The sequence below is a fragment of the Capsicum annuum genome, chromosome 1 (genome assembly GCF_002878395.1).
Source record: "Capsicum annuum cultivar UCD-10X-F1 chromosome 1, UCD10Xv1.1, whole genome shotgun sequence".
Classification (NCBI taxonomy): Eukaryota; Viridiplantae; Streptophyta; class Magnoliopsida; order Solanales; family Solanaceae; genus Capsicum; species Capsicum annuum.
The window spans coordinates 150,065,421-150,086,499 of NC_061111.1; the positions used below are offsets into that span (position 1 = coordinate 150,065,421).

At 34.1% G+C, this 21,079-nt stretch overlaps 1 protein-coding gene across 2 annotated transcripts; it reads right to left on the minus strand.

Moving 5' to 3' along the window:
* Positions 1-903: 903 nt before the first annotated feature.
* On the minus strand, positions 904-13,570 carry LOC107839734 (F-box/WD-40 repeat-containing protein At3g52030). 2 transcript variants are annotated; one of them, XM_016683352.2, is made up of 9 exons: positions 13,263-13,570; positions 12,028-12,228; positions 10,781-10,835; positions 9,689-9,787; positions 4,526-4,629; positions 3,964-4,053; positions 2,845-2,984; positions 2,662-2,746; positions 904-1,420 (listed from the first exon to the last, which is right to left on the minus strand). In XM_016683352.2, the coding sequence occupies exons 1-9, from the start codon at positions 13,439-13,441 to the stop codon at positions 1,045-1,047; spliced, it is 1,329 nt and encodes a 442-aa protein (XP_016538838.2). In that variant the 5' UTR covers positions 13,442-13,570; the 3' UTR covers positions 904-1,044. The 2 variants fall into 2 exon arrangements, with proteins under 2 accessions (XP_016538838.2, XP_016538847.2); XM_016683361.2 differs by lacking the exon at positions 9,689-9,787 and having other exon boundaries at positions 13,263-13,540.
* Positions 13,571-21,079: the final 7,509 nt, after the last annotated feature.

The window sequence follows — 21,079 nt, forward strand, 5'->3', positions numbered from 1 at the left end:
ACAAATTTCTCATTTAGTTGATACACAAATACACTTGCAATGCACGTACCACTAAACTAGTTTTTTAAAAATAGCATGACTAAACTTTTTTTTAAAAAAATGTTTTGGGGGAGTAGCAGAAGTTAAAAATAATAATTTTTTTCCTTCAAAAAACACTTATTTGAAAAAAATACATTTAAAAGCACTTTTAAAAATCTTAGCCAAAGATGAATGGTTTTTTACCTAAAGTATTTTTTTTTTTTGAAAAAATATTTTTAAAAAGGAAAATTAATATTTTTTTAGTCCTCGTGCTATTGCACTATCCAATATTTAGCTATGTGAAAATAAAAATTTAGCCAAAAAAAACTGACACGGAAAACGCCAAGAAAATTTATCAATTTGAACCCATGAATTGTTCACATGAGTTTGAATTCCATTAATTGTTCACGGGATGTGAAATTCTAGCAATTTTTCAACGTTTAGATTCTGAAAATTTGAAATTCATGAATTGCTTATTAAACTTGAATTCCATGATTTACAATCATGGAGTTTGAAACTCCAATAATTTTTGAATCGTTAATTCTATTGAAATTTTACTTGTCAAAGTTCTGGACTGGACTTCAATGCTGAGTACCAAAAGTTATTCTATGTTTAGGTAAAATATTCTTATTCTAAATTATTCACATTAAAAATAATTATTTTAATTATATTTGAAAGATAGCTAAATTTTATGTCGGCTCAAAACTTTTTTTTCTTATGCTGCCTGCCTTGTCTACAATTAGAGAATATGAACATGCGCATAGTCGTCGCATAATAGTACTGGATAGGGTATGAATTATGATTAAACTTCTAATTAATTTCTAGAATATTAAAGGATCTATTTGAAGTAAACATATAAATGTCAAACTTATTTGAGACTACATCTAAACTAAATAACAAAGAAAAGTCTATATAAAGCAAGCACGCACACATACAGGAACAAAGAAAGGTGTCAGAAGCCAAAAACAGCACGATAATGTTATTGTGACTTGAAACAGCACTAATACAAAGTGTATGAGAATCCTTTCACTTCCTGAATTTCCAAACTCTGATATACTTATCATTATGCGTAGTAACAACTTTCTCCATCCCAACAGCTAAACATGTGATTTGTGGCTTGCAAGTTCTTGGCATAAGATCAATACGATCATTTTCCGACAGTCTTCTCAGTTTCCTGCTCTCAATTTGTATAGTTCCAAATCTCTCTGTTGAGCGATGTACCACAGCGGTACTATCATCCATTATGCATCTTGAAATTACTTCACCAGTTACCTGATCCACAGTTCTTAATACACCATCGATTCCACCAACTACCAATGTTGAAGTGTCGTTCCTAAGGTGATGCATGGAATAAATAACATTCGGAGAAACTCTTGTTTCCCAAAGAGTTCTTGTCGTGATCCTGTAACAAGCATTTTCAGGATTGAATGAGGATTGAAATAATCAGAAACTAGAAATATCAAAATACACAGGAAAACAATTTTGTGACTAGGAGCAGATAGATGTACTATGTAAAGAGTCCCCGTTCACATCTGAAGATGAGAAGGGAGGAAGCAGCAGCCATCTCTCAGATCAAGATTTTCGGTTCATCACTACAATCTCGTCAAGAATGAAACTACTACCCACTGGATCAAATTATTCTGAAAACAGATATTTGGTTCACATTTTATTTGAGTTACCTTCACAAGGTCCAAAGTTCTCTCTCCTCGAGCCTTTTAGTGTCTAAACATTAGCCCCGCACAGGCTTTCCATTCCAAGTTTATGCATGTAAATTCTTCACCTAAGAAACAGCCATATCTTCACGAAGGATGTTTTGGCTCATCATTGCAATCTCAATCAAGAATGACTCTTAATAATATTTCAAGGGAGGCTAATTTAACTATTTAAGAATCAATTTTATAGTAATAAGCCAAAACATCCTTCATTCTGAAATATTAAGAGTCAGTTTCAAGGGAGGCCAATTTAAGAGTCAATTTTATAGTAATATTTAAAGAGATCATCACCTTTTAAATTGATCTCAAGAACCACATGCAAACCACGTCCAATATTCATTCTATTTTGTGACCTCTCTACCTCCTCGAGGTAGTGGAAAGGTTTGCGTACACTCTATCACCCCCCCCCCCCCCCCCCCACCCCACACACACACACAAGACCTCACTTACTGGATTTTACTGGGTATGCTGTTGTTATTGTTTGAGACCACCGAGAAATAGTAAAAGCTCTTCTTCTTCTTTTCATTTCTTTCTTTTCTTCCCACTTGTTTTTTACTTTTTCCACATTCCTTCTTTAACTAATTAGCAATTGCCCCTAATATCCCTATTATTTGAAATCTATAAGTTCTTGTACTAAACTGGCATTTACAATAACTCAAATCTCACAGGAACTATATTTAAAATTTTTAAAAGTGAAGGATGAACTCTGGGGGATTCTTATATGAAGAGACAATGTCATACTCATCTACAGACTTGAAAGATTTATGAATATGAGATGTCTCTAATTGTATAGAAGGACTGACGAAGCTACTCTGTAAGGATCGAAAACACCAATTCTTGCACAGAAAGCGTGGAACAAGATCAGAAAGGCTGAGCTCTATAGAAAACACATGTAAGAATGTTGGTTAACGTTTTAGCCACTTCTGCAAACCTGAGATCCCAACAAGACACATTTCCAGCAGTAGTTCCAGCAAACAGCATACAGGAGCTAGGGTTGAAACACAAAGTCTTGATCCCTGTCAGAAGAGATTCAAAAACAGAGAAAATATAAGTAGAGGCATCATTTTATAAGTTATGAGTGTGTTGTGGATTGGACAAAATATATTTAATGAACCTGCAGAGAAGGTTGATCCCAGAAGAACAACTCGCTGATCGGAAGAAAGATCTGATAATGAAAGGGTACCGAGAGAGGAACCACTAACAAGCAATTGGTCATCAGTTAAAGCTACACATGTAACAGGCCCCTGATGCATCCTGCAAGAATAGAGCTAAACAAGTTAGTTACATATTACAAGTTAGTTACATATTAGTCTTAAATACTATTTTAGGATTAAAAGAAGGGTGAAGAAAGGGAAAAAACACTGCAAAAATATGGTTGAACAGGAGGGGGAGGGAAAAGCACCACTCTGCATGTCTGCAAGGGAGAGCGGAAAAAATCACAATTTGTTGGCACTTGGCATTAATACCCTCATTGTGTCCAGGTCTATTTAGAGGTTACTAGGAGTTGCATTTAAAATATCTTTCCTCTTTTATTTGGTGCAAACTAGCTTTTGATCCTGATGCAGATGATATTTAAGACACAATAGCTGATTTGCTCAACTTGTAACTACACCTGTTGCACTGGCATAGTGCAAATATTCTATACAATATATTATGTACCCATCAAAGAAACAATCTGCCCTCCATTCTGTCTGTTCCTGTCTATAACAAAAAATTTCCTTCTTCATACTCCTCCCCACCCCTTTTCCTCTCCTCTAATCCAGACACCTTGAACCTCATTTAACAATGATTAGCTGATATTGATTGGTTCCCTGAACTGAATTGCTTATTTAGTGTTGGATTTTGTTGATAAAAGACACTACACATAATTACAAGCAAATTAGCTTCCTATCTCATTCTCCTTTCACACTATCTTCTTTCATCCTTTTTGTTCCTTATAGCAGAGAAAGAGGATTTTTTTAGTGTGTGTATGTTTGTGGTGGTGGTTGGCTGGTTGGGGTGGGGGGGCGAAGCACTGCTGCCAGGGGGATTTTCCTTGGGATATAAAATTACCAGAGAAAAGTATAAATTCCATGTTAGTTATAAAGAGATTATGATTTAGATTATTGAAACAAAAACAGCTTATTGTTTGTGTGCATGTCCGCAAGAGAGGAAATGATCCAGGAGAAAATCATTTGACCTTTTTCCCAACTAGTGCACAAAGCATGCGCAAAGTAGTGAAACAGAATCATACTTTATTATTTGGGAGCACTTTCTGCTGTATAGATCAAATACACGAACCTTTCCATCCTCACATCCAATCACAGCTTCAGGATCTACATAACTGGAAAGAAACAATGATATTACTATCAGCAAATTACAAAATAAGCATTTCATAAGCTCTAAGATGAACCACATAAGCAGCACAGATTTCAAACATGGAGTTATGACAGTAACCAAATCAGAGAGCATCAAGTAATTCAAAGCTTTAATATGCATACTCACAAGCTCAATATCAAGGGGGTCTGAGGTGGTGTTCCTTTAAAATCATTTCATGAAATGAAGTCCCCAAAAAAGTTCAAACTACTTTCTTCATTTAACAAATGTTTGATTCTGGATTCTTCTTCATATGGATGACGTATAGATCTTAGCCAAACTTAGAACGATTAAGAAACTGCAAGTCAACTAACTTATCAAAAAAGATACTGTGAGTCAATTATTAAAGGACATGATTATGACATTGAAATTGCCTCTTCCTACATAGCAGATAAAACTTTTAAGAAAGAAAAATGGATGAATTAAAAGAGGTTACACACCGCATACAGAGGGCCTTAGTGAATAAGTTCTCACGTGAGGAAAATACATTTCTCGTCTCTGTACGATTCCAGATGCATATACGGGTGCCAACCAAACCAACAACCTGTACAAAAACATTTCCAAAGTCATATACAGAAAGTGTATGTCAGACCAGATTAATGAGGCCAAAAAGGATACTCCATCTTGTCATTGGTGTCAAATTAGCAAAAGTAGCAATGAGTTTAAAGCCCATTTGTTTATGTACTTGTCTTTTGCAACGGAGGAAACTTCAACCAGGACAAACCTGTGTCACCCCTGAAGAGAAATGAGCTCTTTCTTATGAAAGTTAATGGCTTTGGGGCCAATTAAAGTAAAGCTTCATGAAAATGTGCAGCGTCCACTGTCTAGTTGTTGCACAATGTATTTTGATTGAGAGCACGGTTAGGGGATACCAAAGCAAATACATACAATTTCAGTTTGAAATAATAGGTCCTCCATTCCTCGAATTGCAGTGTTAAAATGATTGTTTCGTGTGATGGTGTTAATTATCCTCACACGATTAGCTTGCACTTCTTAGTCCTATATCTCATGTTGTTGTCCGATGAGGACATCTTGTTCGCCTCCTTCACACTCTTCATCCTCTTATTGTGAGTGTTTTTAAAAGGGAAAAGCTTTTTAAAAAAAGGGATAAGATCCATAGGGTTTTAAACGAAAAGCAGGAAGTGAAGTGCAAGCTACTTAGAAGTGAAGAAGTGCACAACTTACAATAAATTAAATAAGGTATATAAATAACTAATCTTACCATACAATATACAATAAAGTGTATAGTGTTAAAATATGAATAGGAATAGCATATTGAATTCTACTTAGTTAGGGATTATAATGTAGTGTCCTATTAGGAATAGGATTGGAATGTAGTGTCTATAAATAGGGTTTCAATGTAATAATTTAGATACAACAATTCAATAATATTTTCTCTCATAGTTTTCACATGGTATCAGAGCCAGGTTTTGTGAGAATTTCTAGGAAGAAAACTTAATAAGACAGCCCGGTACTTCAATTTCTGGTGACTGATAAGTCCAATTTGAGCCCTCGTCTATTTTTTAAGTGTTGTGTGCGAAAACCAACACCACCACGAGGTGAGAAACACCCAGGCGAGCAAACCCCAGTGCTCGATTCTTATCTCCGGCGATTCACGCGCTGCCGGAACTTTCAGATCTGCACCTCACGCGCCAGCGCATGCGGTTTATACCGGACAAGTTTTTTTTTTCAGCTAGGTCGCCACTTCATTAAAAGGCTATACCAATAGTTCTTGATTCTGACAAGTCTTTCAAGATTCTGATCACTGAAACCTAAATTCCGGCGACGATTCCGACAGTTTCTTTTTTTAGTAGCTTCGCTTATTCATTCCGAAGTTGCTCATATGATTATTTTCTGATTCCGAGCAACTTTCGAACATCAGATCTTATATCCGGGGACTTTCCTCTTTTTCGGGCCAAATTCAAATAGTATTTTTTTTCATGATTAAATCTGGATCTTAATGATTAACGAGGAGATCAGAAACTCAGATGTTAGAGCTTATGAAGAATCAACGAAGGGAAGGTCGATTTGGAAGATCTCGACCTGGGTGTAGTTATTGTAAAAGGTTTGGACATACTCGTGGCGTATGCTATTCTCGACCTAAGTGTAGTTATTGTAAAAGGCTTGGACATACTCGTGGAATATGCTATTCTTTGCATGGTCGACAATCCAAAAATGCTCATATTGCTCAGTCCAACACCACAAGTGATCAACGTGTATATTTATCTGACAAGGAATATAATGACTATCATCAGTATCAAGCAAGTAAGCATATATTTCTACCAATAGCCTCAACTGCAAAATCTCCTACCTTTGGATCATGGGTTGTGGACTCAGGTGCTTCTGACCATATTTCTGGTGACAAATCACTTCTGTCTGATATTGTTTATTCACAATCTTTCCCTGCTATTACTTTAGCTAATGGAATTCGAACAGAGCCAAAAGGAGTTGGACAAGCCAAACCTTTATCTTCTGTCAATCTAGACTCTGTTCTTTATGTCCCTGGTTGTCTTTTTAATCTTGCATCTGTTAGTCGTTTGACACGTGCCCTTAATTGTAGTATAACTTTTTTTATGATTCTTTTCTAATGCAGGACCGCAAAATGGGACAGACAATTGGCATAGGACGTGAATCACAGGGCCTTTACCATCTTACCTCTTCAAATTCCTTCGCAGCATGCTCCGCTACAGATCTTCCCGACCTTATTCTCAAACATTTGGGACATCCTAGTCTATCCAAGCCACAAAAGATGGTGCCTAGTTTGTCTAGTCTATCCACATTAGATTGTGAGTCGTGTCAACTTGGGAAATACACCCGTGCTACTTTTTCACGTAGTATTGAGAGTCGCTCAGAGTCTATTTTCTCATTAGTTCATTCTGATATTTGGGGTCCTAGTAGAGTCAGTTCACCCTTAGGATTTCGTTACTTTGTTACTTTCATCGACGATTTTTTAAGATGTACTTGGGTTTACTTAATGAAAGATCGTTCCGAGTTATTCTCTATATTTAAAAGTTTTTGTGCTGAAATACAAAATCAATTTGATGTTTCTATTCGTGCTTTTCGTAGTGATAATGCCTTAGAATACTTCTCCTCCCAGTTTCAGGAGTTCATGACTCATTAAGGAATCATTCCCAAACATCATGTCCATACACCCCTCAACGGAATGGTATAGCAGAAAGGAAAAATAGGCATCTCATTGAGACTGCTCGCACTCTTCTCATTGAATCCCGTGTTCCACTGCATTTTTGGGAGGATGCGGTCCTCGCATCTTGCTATCTCATTAACAAAATGCCATCATCTTCGATCCAAAATAAGGTTCCCCATTCCATACTATTTCCCCAGTCACATCTCTACTCTATCCCCCCTCGTGTTTTTGGGAGCACATGTTTTGTTAATAACTTAGCCCCAGGAAAATATAAATTAGCCCCTCATGCTCTCAAATGTGTCTTCCTTGGTTACTCTCGAGTTCAAAAAGGGTATCGATGCTATTCACCTATCTGGGTCGCTACCTTATGTCCGCTGATGTCACATTCTTTAAATCTCAACCTTTCTATACATCTTCTGATCATCTTAATATCTCGGAGGTTTTACCCATACCTCCACTCTTACCCACACCAATCTTTAAGGAATCTACGGTTACTTCTCCATCTCTAGCTACAGTGCCACCACTTTTGACTTATCACCACCGCCCACGTCCAGTATCAGTCCCAGATGATTCACGTCCTACGCCTGAGGCTTCCCCTACTGCGGACTTGCCTTCTTCCTAGTCAATCAGTTGTACTTCAAAAAGGTATAAGATCCACTCGTAATGCCAACCCACGTTATACTTTCTTGAGTTATCATCGCTTGTCATCACCCCATTATGCTTTTGTATCATCTTTGTCCTCTATTTCCATTCCTAAGACTACAAGTGAAGCACTTTCCCATTCAGGATGAAAATGTTTGTTTTACATACGAATGGTACTTGGGAGCTTGTTTCCCTTCCTGCAGGTAAATCTATTGTTGGTTGTCGTTGGGTTTATACAGTCAAAGTTGGTCCAGATGGTCAGGTTGATCGGTTGAAGGCTCGCCTTGTTGCCAAAGGATATACACAGATATTCGGGTTTTATTATAGTGACACTTTCTCTCCCGTGGCTAAAATAGCATCTGTCCGTCTTTTTCTCTTTATGGATGCCGTTCGTCATTGGCCTCTTTATCAGCTGGACATTAAGAAATGTTTTTCTGCATGGTGATCTTGAGGAAGAAGTTTATATGGAGCAACCACCTGGTTTTGTTGCCCAGGGGGAGTCTAGTAGCCTTGTATGTCGATTGCGCAAGTCACTCTATGGTTTGAAACAATCTCCTTAAGCCTGGTTCGGAAATTTTAGCACAGTTATTCAGGAGTTCGGCATGATTTGTAGTAGAGCTGATCATTCAGTGTTTTATCGTCATTCTGAACCAAATCTGTGTATTTATTTGGTGGTTTATGTTGACGATATTGTTATCACCGGCAATGATCAAGATGGTATCACTAACTTGAAGCAACATCTCTTTCAGCATTTCCAGACTAAAGACCTTGGCAGATTGAAATACTTTCTAGGTATTGAGGTTGCTCAGTCCAGCTCAGGTATTGTTATTTCTCAACGCAAGTATGCTTTAGGCATTCTTGAGGAAACAGGAATGATGGGATGTCGACCCATTGACACTCCTATGGATGCAAATGCTAAACTTCTGCCAGGACAGGGGAGCCACTCAGTGATCCTGAAAGGTATAGGCGATTGGTTGGAAATTTGAATTATCTCACAGTGACTAGACCTGACATCTCTTTTTCTGTGAGTGTTGTAAGTCAGTTTATGACTTCCCCCTGTGATAGTCATTGGGATGCAATTGTTCGGATTTTGTGATATATAAAATCATCTCCAAATAAAGGACTACTCTTCAAGGATCGAGGCCATGAGCATATCATTGGATATACAGATGTTGATTGGGCAGGATCACCCTCTGATAGACGTTCTACATCTAGATATTGTGTTTAAGTAGGAGGTAATTTGGTGTCCTGGAAGAGTAAGAAACAGAGTGTGGTTGCTCGATCTAGTGCCGAAGAAGAATATCGAGCAATGGCTGCAGCAACTTGCGAGCTGGTTTGGATCAAGCAATTGCTGAGAGAATTAAAATTTGGAGAAACTGGTAAAATGGAACTTGTATGTGATAACCAGGCAGAATTTCATCTAATCCAGTGTTCCATGAGAGGACCAAGCACATAGAGATTAATTGTCACTTTGTCAGAGAAAAGATACTCTCGGGAGATATTGTTACAAAATTTGTGAAGTCGAGTGATCAACTTGCAGATATCTTCACCAAGTCCCTCACCAGTCCTCGTATTAATTACATTTGTAATAAGCTTGGTACATATGACTTGTATGCTCCAGCTAGAGGGGGAGTGTTAGAATATGAATAGGAATAGCATATTGAATTCTACTTAGAAAGAGATTGTAATGTAGTGTCCTATTAGGAATAGGATTGGAATGTAGTGTATATAAATAGGGTCTCAATATAATAATTTAGATACAACAATTCAATAATATTTTCTCTCATATTTTTCACATATAGTATATTGAACTCACCTTGCCCTCATCAAAATCAAAATCAATTAAAGGGGCTTTATCGACAAGGAAATATTCATCCAAACATTTGCAGCTTTCTGCCGACCAGAGACGCATGACCTGGATTATAAGGAGTGTAAATGTAACTTTAAAACCATGTCCTTTTTGCTGTGAATAAGGCATGCAGAGACATGTGGCCAATGGAAAAAGACTAGCCATGATTCATGAATATCAATTGTTTCTGGGAGAAAAAATACAAGTAATGAATAAATACATGATACACAATAGGAATTGATGTGGTAGTACTTCAGAGAAACAACAACACTTGTCAAAAATATCCAATTCATAATCAACTCAAGCTAGAGAAATACCTACTACATATTTCAGAGAAATTAAAAAGAAAACATGATCAAGGATGTACTACTGTTACACTATCCAAATATATTCTACAAAAACCAACAGACAACAGCCATCTCCACTTATTAGGCACAAGAATGTCTCTCCACCTAGCACCCATGGAGCTCCCAGGCAGCTCAGCCCACACATTTGGCACTGGCTTTATAATAGAGCCTTCTTGCACAATGATTGATTGACAACAGAAGCGCAAAGAAAATCTACGGCACTACAAACCAAACATAACAAATACAGGGAATCTAAAAAGCTCAGATGAAACAAGCATTATGTATGACACAGGTTTCTTTCATCAGAAGTTCAAATTAATTTCAACTGCAGAATTTAAGTATCTTAGAAGGAGAAGGAGAAATCATGGAGGACATATTAGGAGGAGCATTTGATGAAATGAAGAGAGGCAGTTCTAATGAATCATACTTTCGCATGTGTTATTACAGTAAATCTAATGTATGAGTACCAAACTTTCCATAATTCAGCATTTTAGCCAATCTATGGCATCTTCATTATGCTTCCCACGTCAACAAGTTCTGATCATTGAGAAAGTTTCACGAGTCATCTCCTAGAATTTACTGGGAGAAGAGGATGACATACACAATATTCCTAGTAGGTAATTTAGTAAGATTTTGCACTTTCCAGCTGAAGGAAAGAAACCAGTAAGAAATTTTAACTCTTATACTCCTTAACAGTAAAAAGTGACCCTACCTTGTCACCCACACCAGTAAGGACTTTTCCCATCTTCATTCTGCACTGATTTACCCTAGTAGGAATTGAAGTTAGACAAAAGAACATATGAAATGCACAATATGTAGATTTAGTGCCAAATTGGACTCAGTTATATGGTGAAATTTTCAAAATCCTGCTAACCTTATGTGGATCAGGAGAAAATTGAAGTTCATTTGGTATTTCTGGGAAGTCTCACAGAGAATGATAAAGCCACCAAAAAAGGATAGAAAAAGAACTAGCTGAACAGATTGTTATTAGTTTTTCTTCATATTCCATATCCTTCAATAAACGCGGGATGTTTTGTGCACCGGGCTACCCTACGTTAGGGGGGCAAGTCTTGCTATACATTTGAGATATGAATATCATTTTAATATTGGAAGAGAATAGGTTAGTTCACCAGAAGGGTTGGATTTGCTTATATTAAGAAATCTCTTTTAGGGTGATTACAAGGGAACATTTTCCTCTTCTCTAGAGATTCGTCTTGTAACTAGGAAGTCAATATAATATGGCAATAGAAATCAGGACAGTGGAATCAGTCAATATAGAGAGGATGTAATATGTGTGATGAGATTTACAGTGATAGAGATTGACTTCTAAGTCGATAACAAATATCAACAGTAAAATGCTATGCCATATGATACTGAATCCAGAGAATGATAAACTGATGATTCCATTATGACAAAGCAAAGACTATGGAAGTAGATTTTTAATGCAAGATTTTCATGTTAAGGAGTTTTACAATTTAGATGTAAAGCTGAAGAAGCTGCCTATTTTGAGCTACTTTTCATTTTTAAAAAAAACTAAAAAACTAAGGGGCTTTTTAAAAACTGGATAGGTGTTTTCTTCTGTTTCTACATAATGTGTCTGTCTGCGCGTGTATGTGTGTGTGGGAGAAAGAAAAGACAAGGATGAAAGAGTACCACAATTTCCTCAAGTGGAAATCTCATAAGATGTTCTTCAGTTTAACTCTCAACTCGAAGCTTACAGGTCAAAAACTTCTAGCTGTGTCTTTGTACCAAGAGAGGATCAGGGCAGTCAATCTAAATTCATTTGATAAGGTACATAACCACTCCAGTCTGAATATTTAACAACAAAATATTCATAATAAACACTAAATCCATGAGATATTCATATAGTTGATCATAGTTAAAATCATGAATCACCATTATTTAAGTTAGCAATGGAAAAAAAGAAAAACTAATCGAAATGGATATATTAACGCTTACCCTACTGAATGACCTTTCCACTGAAAAACAGTACCAGGACCTCTCTGTAAAGCCAATCTGTGTTGTCCCATAGCTAGCTCCTCCGCTTGTTCACTCAATGATCTCTGAGAGAAGGATGCGTCGTTGTGGCCATTGGGATCCCTATGCTGCTGCTTAAAATATTCTGTTTGATGTAACTTCAATTTGTTAACGGCTTTGCTCCTTCACAGGACAAACAAGGAAAATATAAGGAAGTCACTTACACTCTGTTTGGGGGATTTTTACATATTATTTCATAATGTATCACATTGTGTTACATTGTATCATACTGTGTTGTTTTAATGAATACACATTTGAATAAATTGTACTGTTTTCCACGTTAAATAATGTGACACATCTAACAAATTAAAGGATAAACCTCCAGAAAAAGTAGAGTACAGAGGTGTGAGAGGCTGGCTATGGATGGGTTCAGGAGAGGTCTAGGTAGAGAGAAGAAGTATTGGCGAGAGGTGATTAGACAGAAAATGGAGCAGTATCATTTTCCCTAAGACATCATCCAAGATAGGAAGTTGTGGAGGAAACAGATTAGGGTAGAAGTTTAGAAGGTAGTAGTAGTTGTAGTATTGCTCCTGTAGTTCCTTCTCCCTTCGTAAATTTTGTTATTATTTGTTGTTTCTTGTACTTCGATTGTTATACTATTTGTTTAGTTACTATCATGTTGCTATCTATTTTTTTCTTTTTGACAATATCCTATTTCTTGTATGTCTATTACTTCCTTATCTCGACTGCTTTGGACCATTTTCTCCGGAGCCAGCGGTCTATCAGAAACAACATCCTTACCTCTATGGCAATGGTAAGGTCTGCATACATTCTATCTTCCCCATACCCCACTTTGTGGGATTGCACTCGGCATGTCGTTGTTGTTGCATTAAATTAGCAAAAAATAAAATGAGAGAAAAAACAAGACAATGATACGATTACACCAAATTGGTGCTAAATAGGAATTTTCGTTGTTAACATATGAATTGTGATAGATTTAACTATACATAACAATAAAATTGAAGTAACAATCCAAATAAACATTGTATTTAAACTAACAACACAATACAATACAATAGGTAACAACCATCCAAACTACCTGTAAGTAGTTGACTTAATCAATGTAATACAACAGAACAAATTATATGCAATTGTTATCATCAAACAACACAGAGCTGTAAATAGTTCAAATATATGAAAATAATTTGACGTTGTACCAAGAAGTTGAAACAGCGGAGCAGCGAATGAGCTGAACTAAATCGAGAAAGGAGAAAATGATGCAGAGAACGTCATGGCTTAGGGCCTCTACCGTTGTCTTCTTCCTTTTGCTCTTCACGGCTGCCGTTCCCGCCGTGGAGGGCTGCCGGAGTTTTGGTGCCGCCGCGCTTGGGTCCATTTTCCGATATCCGGTTGTGAGGGCAGAGATGGAAGATGTGGAAGAAATATAATTTCATCCCCTAGCCTATTTTCGCAAAACTATTTAAGGTAAAGCCAAATTTTAATTTTTTTTGAATTAGTAGTCATACTCCCTCCGTATCATTTAGATGCCGTCATTTAACCATGCATAAATTTAAAAAATAAGAAAAAACTTGATTATATTTATCAAATTGTTCATTCTTAAAAAACGTATTTCTATTTTTTTTTAATTAAATAGATAAGGTAAAATTAAAATTGTATTTTTAAATAGTTATTAAATAAAAAAAATAATATTTTTTTTTGAGACGGACCAAAAAGTAAATAATGATACGTAAAATGATATAGAGGAAGTAAATTTTATGAAAAAAACTCAAATATGTCATCGAATTATTAAAAATCAGTTATTTATGTCATTTGTTATAAGTTTAATTCATTTATATCATCTTATTTAAAATTTTGACTTATTTATGTCACTATCATTATAAAACATTCATTTGTATTATTATTTTACAATAGTGATTTTGCAAAATTAATATTGCCACATAACCTCTTATTAAAAGTCTATGACAGCAAATTTAAATCAATTAATAATATTTATATCCAAATAAAAATTATACCATTAAAATGAAACCCGACATAATTAATGGATTTACTCTTTTTAATTTATAAATAAGTGAGGAATAATTTTTTTAACACAAATCAAACACACAGACACAGTACACACACATACACCTGTATTTCTCCCCCCTTTTCCCTCCCCCTTCACTCTATTCACACCAGCTAGGGGTGAACAGATTAAATCGTTAAATCAAATTGAATCGACAAATCAAATTAAATCAAAAAAAAAAATTAACTTATGATTTTATTTGATTGGTTTGGCGTTAAAAAAAAATCGATCATTCTTGATTTGATTTGGTGTTGACAAAAAAAAAGTCAAACCAAACCTGAATCAAACCTCCATAATATATATATATATATATATATATATATATATATATATAATATTTAAACTTTTTTATACATAAAATAATAATTCTAATCTACTTTTTAAATACTTTTTCAACTAGTTTTAGTAATTTTAAATAATTTGATAGTAGATGTCGATATATATTTAGAATTGGGCCTTTAAGTTATACTATTTGTCCATTAATTGCTAATTAAATGATCTAAAACCCAATATAAACTTAAAACCTAAACTTTTCACTCTTCATCTCACTTTTTAGTTTCAAGATATTTTTTCACTCCTCATTTTTTCATAATTATACTTTTTCATTAGCACATGAGTAAAAACATATTTGATCTAGTTTTTAATCACAGTATAATTATAAAAACTAAATATTATAAAAAAATAACCGAAAAAATTTGAAAAAATCGAGAAAACCGAAAAAACCATTTTATATTGGTTTAATTTGGTTTATAGTTTTAATAAACTAACATGATTAATTTATTTATTTTTTAATAAAAAACGAACCAACCCGAACTATGTACACCCCTAACACCAACAATTGACGGTTCTTTCTATCTCTCGTTCCCTCTTTTTCTCGGGACTTTGGATTAAAAAGGATAAATAAGTTGTCCAATTAAGTAGGAGTCCTCTAAGTTTTTAATTTAGGTGAGAGGGACAATTTTTTTTTGAGTTTTTTTTTTGTAAGTTTTTTTCGTTCGAACAACTTGTCCCAGTTGTAAAACAGTTTTGGTAGTTGTTCAACAACTTTGCGAAGTTGTTTAATAAATATCAAAATTGATAAACAATTGCGCAAGTTGTTCAACAACTAGGGGCAACTAGGCGTAGTTGTTCGACAACTGAAAGAAGTTGTTCAATAATCGCGCGAAGTTGTTCGGACAACTAATGTAGTTATTCCACAATTATCCCAATTATTCAAGGAACTTAATCTTTTTTAGGGACAAGTTTGTGGGACCACTTATTCCCTTTTCTAATTGTTTTTTTAATTGGAAACTTGTTGGGCCTTCTGGCTTATTTTCCTCCTTTTCCTCCACTGCGTCTATCTCTCTCCAACCCAAAACCACCGCCACCCAATCACGAACCAGCAGCGTCGATGCCATCTCCGGCGAAGTCCACAGCTCCGAACTCCACCACTGCTTCGATAAAAATCAACAACCGCAAGTTCCGTAAACAAAATCATCAAATCTCGACAATTTCAGTGACATTTCTTCCTCTTCTGCCATTTTGTATATATGTTTAATATATTGGTTTTACTGTTTTATTCCAACATCTATGCTCATATTTTTCTCATGTTTGGGTAACAATTATGTCATCTATTTTAGCTTCTTTTTGATTTTGCTCTTGTTATTTAATTTTGAAGTGATTTGATTGGATTTCTTTGATTGGTTTTCTTTCATAATGAACTAAGTTCTATAAGAAAATAATAATATGTACTGAGTTGGCACATTTTATTTTACTTTCATAGATTCATATTGCATACTTTTCTTTTACTGATTAACTCTATTGTTAATATTAAATTCAACAATGAATTGACATTTTGGGTCTTTTATTTGGATTTGATGTTGTCATTGTATTAACATGTTATTCTCTTTGGGGTTGGTTTAGTTTTCATGGTGTTTTGAACTTTTGTTCGTATTTAAATGTTAAATGTTTATTGTCTGTTACTCCACTATTTTAGTTAGCTACTGATTCGTTTTGATTTTTTTTAGACAGTTGGGTGATTTTGCCGCCTCTTGTATTGTCCCTAGTTTTACTTTGATATTTAGTTGGTTTGGCCATGGATATATTTATTTTTTTTTTGAAAAAATATTTTGGAGTTGAAAATTATGATGTTTGGTCATGAAACTTTAAAAAATAATTTTGGAAAGAAATTCCGACAATAGAAAAAAACTTTTTGTTGTTTTCCTTTTTTTCACTTTTAATTTCAACTTTCATTATTATTACATATAACCTCAATCTTTAAATTTTTACACAAACCCCTCTTATTAATTAAATTCCGTAATTTTTTTTAAAAAGATCAAATTCAATAAAATAATTAATTTAAGTGAAAATAATTAAGAATTTTCATCAACAAATTTAAGAATATATAAAATATATTTATATCTATCAACCATATGTATCAAAATATATTTTTCTCTATTTAATCGATTATAGTTAGATAAACTTATTTAGCTCGTGCTTATGATATTTTTATTCAAATTTTAGAAGAATAACAATCATAATAATTAGTTTGTTGTTAAATATTTTATCAATTGAAGATTAAATTATTTTCTCAACATTTGGTTGTATGTTAGTAGGTAAATTAGTAGTTGGGTGATTTTGATAATTTTTAAAAGTTGAGGGCATAAAATTATATTTAAAAAAGATTTTTCAAAAGTCTAAAAAAAAAAATTTCAAAAAGACATGATTAAATATAACTCCAACTTCATCTTCAACTCCAACTCCAACTCCAACTCCGAAAAAAAGTAATTTCATGGCCAAACGACTGCTTAGTGTTACTCAACACTTGGCCGATGAAGAAATTCTCCCTCAATTTTTGAGGCCTCCACAACTAAAAAGACGGATATTACGTATACAAATATATAATAAGAAATAAATAAATTCGGGGGAAGATAAAATCCTTATAATATTTTAAAACTTTATGTGAGACCACTTTTCAATGATTTTTTTTTTATATACATATATGCATACGTAGTTTTTAATTTATTTATTATTTATTCGTTACTAACATTTTTATGAGAGTATTTTGTATAGGTTCTCGGGAATATTTGTCGGCAAAGGCATTCAAAGAAGACTTTAAATTTCGTGTTTGTATTTTTTGCATTATTACACTTGTACAAATGTCAATTATATTGAAATTTTATTTTTTGGGATGTTGGGCAGGGATATTCTTTATTTATACAAACTTCACCACATGTTTAGGCAAACTTAGGCCGTTAATATTCATACAAAAAAGAATCAAATTAATTTATGTATTTAATCAAACAAAATTAAAAATATTTTATTTTATGGATTTCTTTTCATTTTTCATACATATTCTTATGTGCTTTGGTTACATGTCTTTACTTTTAAGTTCATATTTTTTTACGATGATATATATAATTTATGCACACTTTAAATGTAGATTATTTTAATATGCATTTTATATTTATATTTATACATATTGATTTTTTTCCTTTATTTTTTAATAAACCTAAGTCTGACTGGGACCATATTTGTGGATTCTGAAGGATGTCTAAGTCCCTTCTTCGGAATAATTTGAACCCTTACCTGAAATCTATAATTGGTTCATAGATTAAATAAAGTTATACTTGTTAAACAAATAAATAAGTTTTCTATTTTTCCTAAAATAAGGTGGGGACTTTGTATAAAATTAATTCTTTTTGAGTCCATACTGTCGTACTTATTTTGACCTTAGATAAAAATCGGGTATGACAGGTGCATTTATATTTTTTACTCCCAAACACTCCTATAAATGATTATAACCTAATTTCCTTCAACTTTTATTAAATTAAATCATTCTTTTCCTCTTCCCAACTCTTAAGAAAACTCAAGAAGGATCTCCTCTCCAAAATTTCAACATCCAAGACTTCAAATTCAAGCTTTCTTTCAAGAAATCTTCAAGTCTAAGCGCGTGGGGTTTCAACAAGGATTTCCTTTCGTCCATGTGTCCAAAATTATCATTTTATTTAATAAACTTCACAGTTATCAAATTAGGGCTCAAACCCAACCTTCATGATCTTGGATCTCATGACTCCTTATGATGTACGTATACTCTTTTTAAAATTCATGAACTTCACTATTAGTTGTATTCTTATTTATATGATTTGAACTCATGTTTTACAATAGCTATAAATGGTTGGGAATGTTAAGATTCAACATGAAATATATGATTTTAACATGATTTATACTAATTGATATGATTGGACCTTATGGTGTCGGTTTTAACAAGAATGTTAGAATACCTTCCATGATTTCATGAAGATAGTAAAAGAAGCATGACTAGTTTTCAGCATGTTAGGACTACGATCACCAGATTAATTAGAAATTAGTCTATAGTTTACTCTCATGATGAATTATCATAGGATGGGCAAATAGTATGATTTTGCGAGTGTTTAGCGTATCCTAATCCCAGAAATTACGTGCCACTGTAGGTATGATATTATGTTCCTGCCCCAAATGGGCCGATGAGTGATCACACCAAAATCATGGCTTTATAACATGGCAAGGTATATGCATCCTTCCAATAAGACATATGTTAGACTCCATGTTTACTCACGTGGTTTATGTTAGTTAAGAGTAACTCCCACAGAAATAGTTTCAAAATGACTTTTGTACTTGACCCATAGCTTCAGCTGAATTGCTTATTTCATGACTTTTAGTTTTAACTCATGCTTACAGTTTATGATTTTCTTTTGGGTCACTGTATTTAATGACCCAGAACTAGGCCCTAGATGTAATGATTATCCCAGACCAATGAAGGCCTAAGAGAGCCCTTTGACATATCATCATAAGTATTTTAATAAGTATTTTTGAAAGAAATAGCTATTATATAAAATTCATTTAAAATATAATAAAAAATAACCAAGTTTTTGGAATAAAATATTTAGACAACATCTACGTAGGTCTACTACGAAGCCTCTAATATAATAGTGAAAACCTAAGTCAGGACATGATCCCGACGATACTATAAAATGAATAATCAAAATTAATAAAAAGAAAACCATATGCCCTCCAAGTCCATCACTTGCTTATTTCTATCCCGAGGAAATCCTAGTGTTGCACAAAATCATGAAAAATACCTTTGAGTGTACATCATAAAAAGATATAGCATCTGGAGATGGTCAGTTGACGAGTATTGGCATGGGACCTAGGGGAAGGGACAAAGCAAGCCATAAAATTCATAAAATAATTTATAATAGAGAAAGTATGGGGCAGGGGATTCAAAACATATAGACATAATCATTTAAAAACTTTAATTCTGAACTATGTAGTTTGTATCGTTATTAAGTAACACACCGACTATATGGATCCAGTCCATACCCAACTGGAGGGGCCTCAATCTATGTTTTCCATATAGATTGAGATAAATGTCATTTGACCAACATATCATATTATAACCATAGAGGAAACATCATAAGGTTATCCTATTGGGGAGCAAACCACCCCTATGTCTGCAAAACATAGGTTTCAGGCATTGGTCATGAGGACTTACACATTTTTAGCGAACTACATAATTCTGCTTAAGCTAATTATAATATTGTTCATAACATTTATCCACGGAGTCATTTATAAAGACATTTACATTTTGGTATCATCATACCAAGACTTGCAAGTAATTCATATCATGTCATAATCTTTTCACATTAATACCTCATTAAATATTTGATCATATTTTGTAAAATCCCGCAAAAATCCTAGCTTAACTCAGTCCTTTAGGGCATGAAAAGAGGTCCCAGACTTAGAAATTTCAGCTAAGTGTTTATACTTAGAATTATTTTAGCCTTCATAATTTGACGATCTTATTTTACGACCCTTATGACCTTAAAATGTCGACCTTGGATTGAATCATGATCAGGTGTGTCAAAAGGTCACTTTGGGTGAGTTACAGATTTTTCGGACCTCGTTTGAATCATATTTGGGTGACCAAAATAGCGGGTCGACGCGATCTTGACACGTCGCGTCGCACATCGCGTCGATGGATATTTTTTCCAACTTTCAGTGTAGATTCAAGTAAACCAATGTGAACTCGACGTGGCGCGTCGACTATCGCATTGATACCATCGACGCGGCATGTCAGTTTGCACGTCGCTAGACACATTTTTTAGTATATAAAATTCGCGTCCAAAGGGGGAATTGAGTTAATTTTCCCACTCTTATTCCGCCCAAAACACACAATTTTAACACCAAATAGCAAGGATACCTCATTATTCATCCTTTTTATCTCCATTAACAAAACCTTAGCTTTAAGAATCAAGAACAAATTTCATAACTCATTCTCCAAGAAATCTTATAATCCAAAATTTTGAGAGAACTTCAGGATGAAGCTTTAAGAACACCATTAGAGAGTCAAGAATCAAACTTTTACATTCAAATTCATCAATAAGGTATGTGGGGTTTATGAACAAGGATCCTCTTCCATCCTTGTTCCCAAAATCAAGTTTTAATTACAAATTCATATAATTTTGAATGAATATACATGAGTTTTGAATTAGGATTCATACCCATTATTGCTATTTGCAAGACTATGAGTTTTTGAGAGATTTTTAAGATAAATTGCATGTTTATTTTCATATTTTCATGCCTATTGAAGAAATTTTCAGATTTTGAGATGAATTATCATTGTTTTCATTATCAAGCATGATTATTATGATGTCTTGACATGAATTTGATGAATGGGTTATTAAGTCCAAGTTATATGTTGATATTTCAAGAATGATGATGCTTTAAGCATCTTATGATCAGATTATATATAGATTTTCAATACAGTTTTGATCTTTTGATCCTCAGATAAGTTTTGGAATCTACTTTACAGATTTATTACAGACTACAGAACTCAGATCAACTTTACTTACAGAATGACTCAGATAAAAACATAATTGGTTTCGTAATGAATCATTATTCTATATTTTAAAGTGGATTTCCAACAGAATG

Bases quoted from the DNA above. Each gene is read 5' to 3' on its own strand.
- LOC107839734 (XM_016683352.2), bottom strand. From the start codon at position 13,441: ATGGACCCAAGCGCGGCGGCACCAAAACTCCGGCAGCCCTCCACGGCG. The intron at 4,054-4,525 runs GTGTGTAACCTC...GTTTCTTTCCAG, and splicing joins ACTAAGGCCCTCTGTATGCG to TTATGTAGATCCTGAAGCTG. The intron at 2,985-3,963 runs GTATGATTCTGT...CTATTCTTGCAG, and splicing joins AAGTGCTCCCAAATAATAAA to GATGCATCAGGGGCCTGTTA.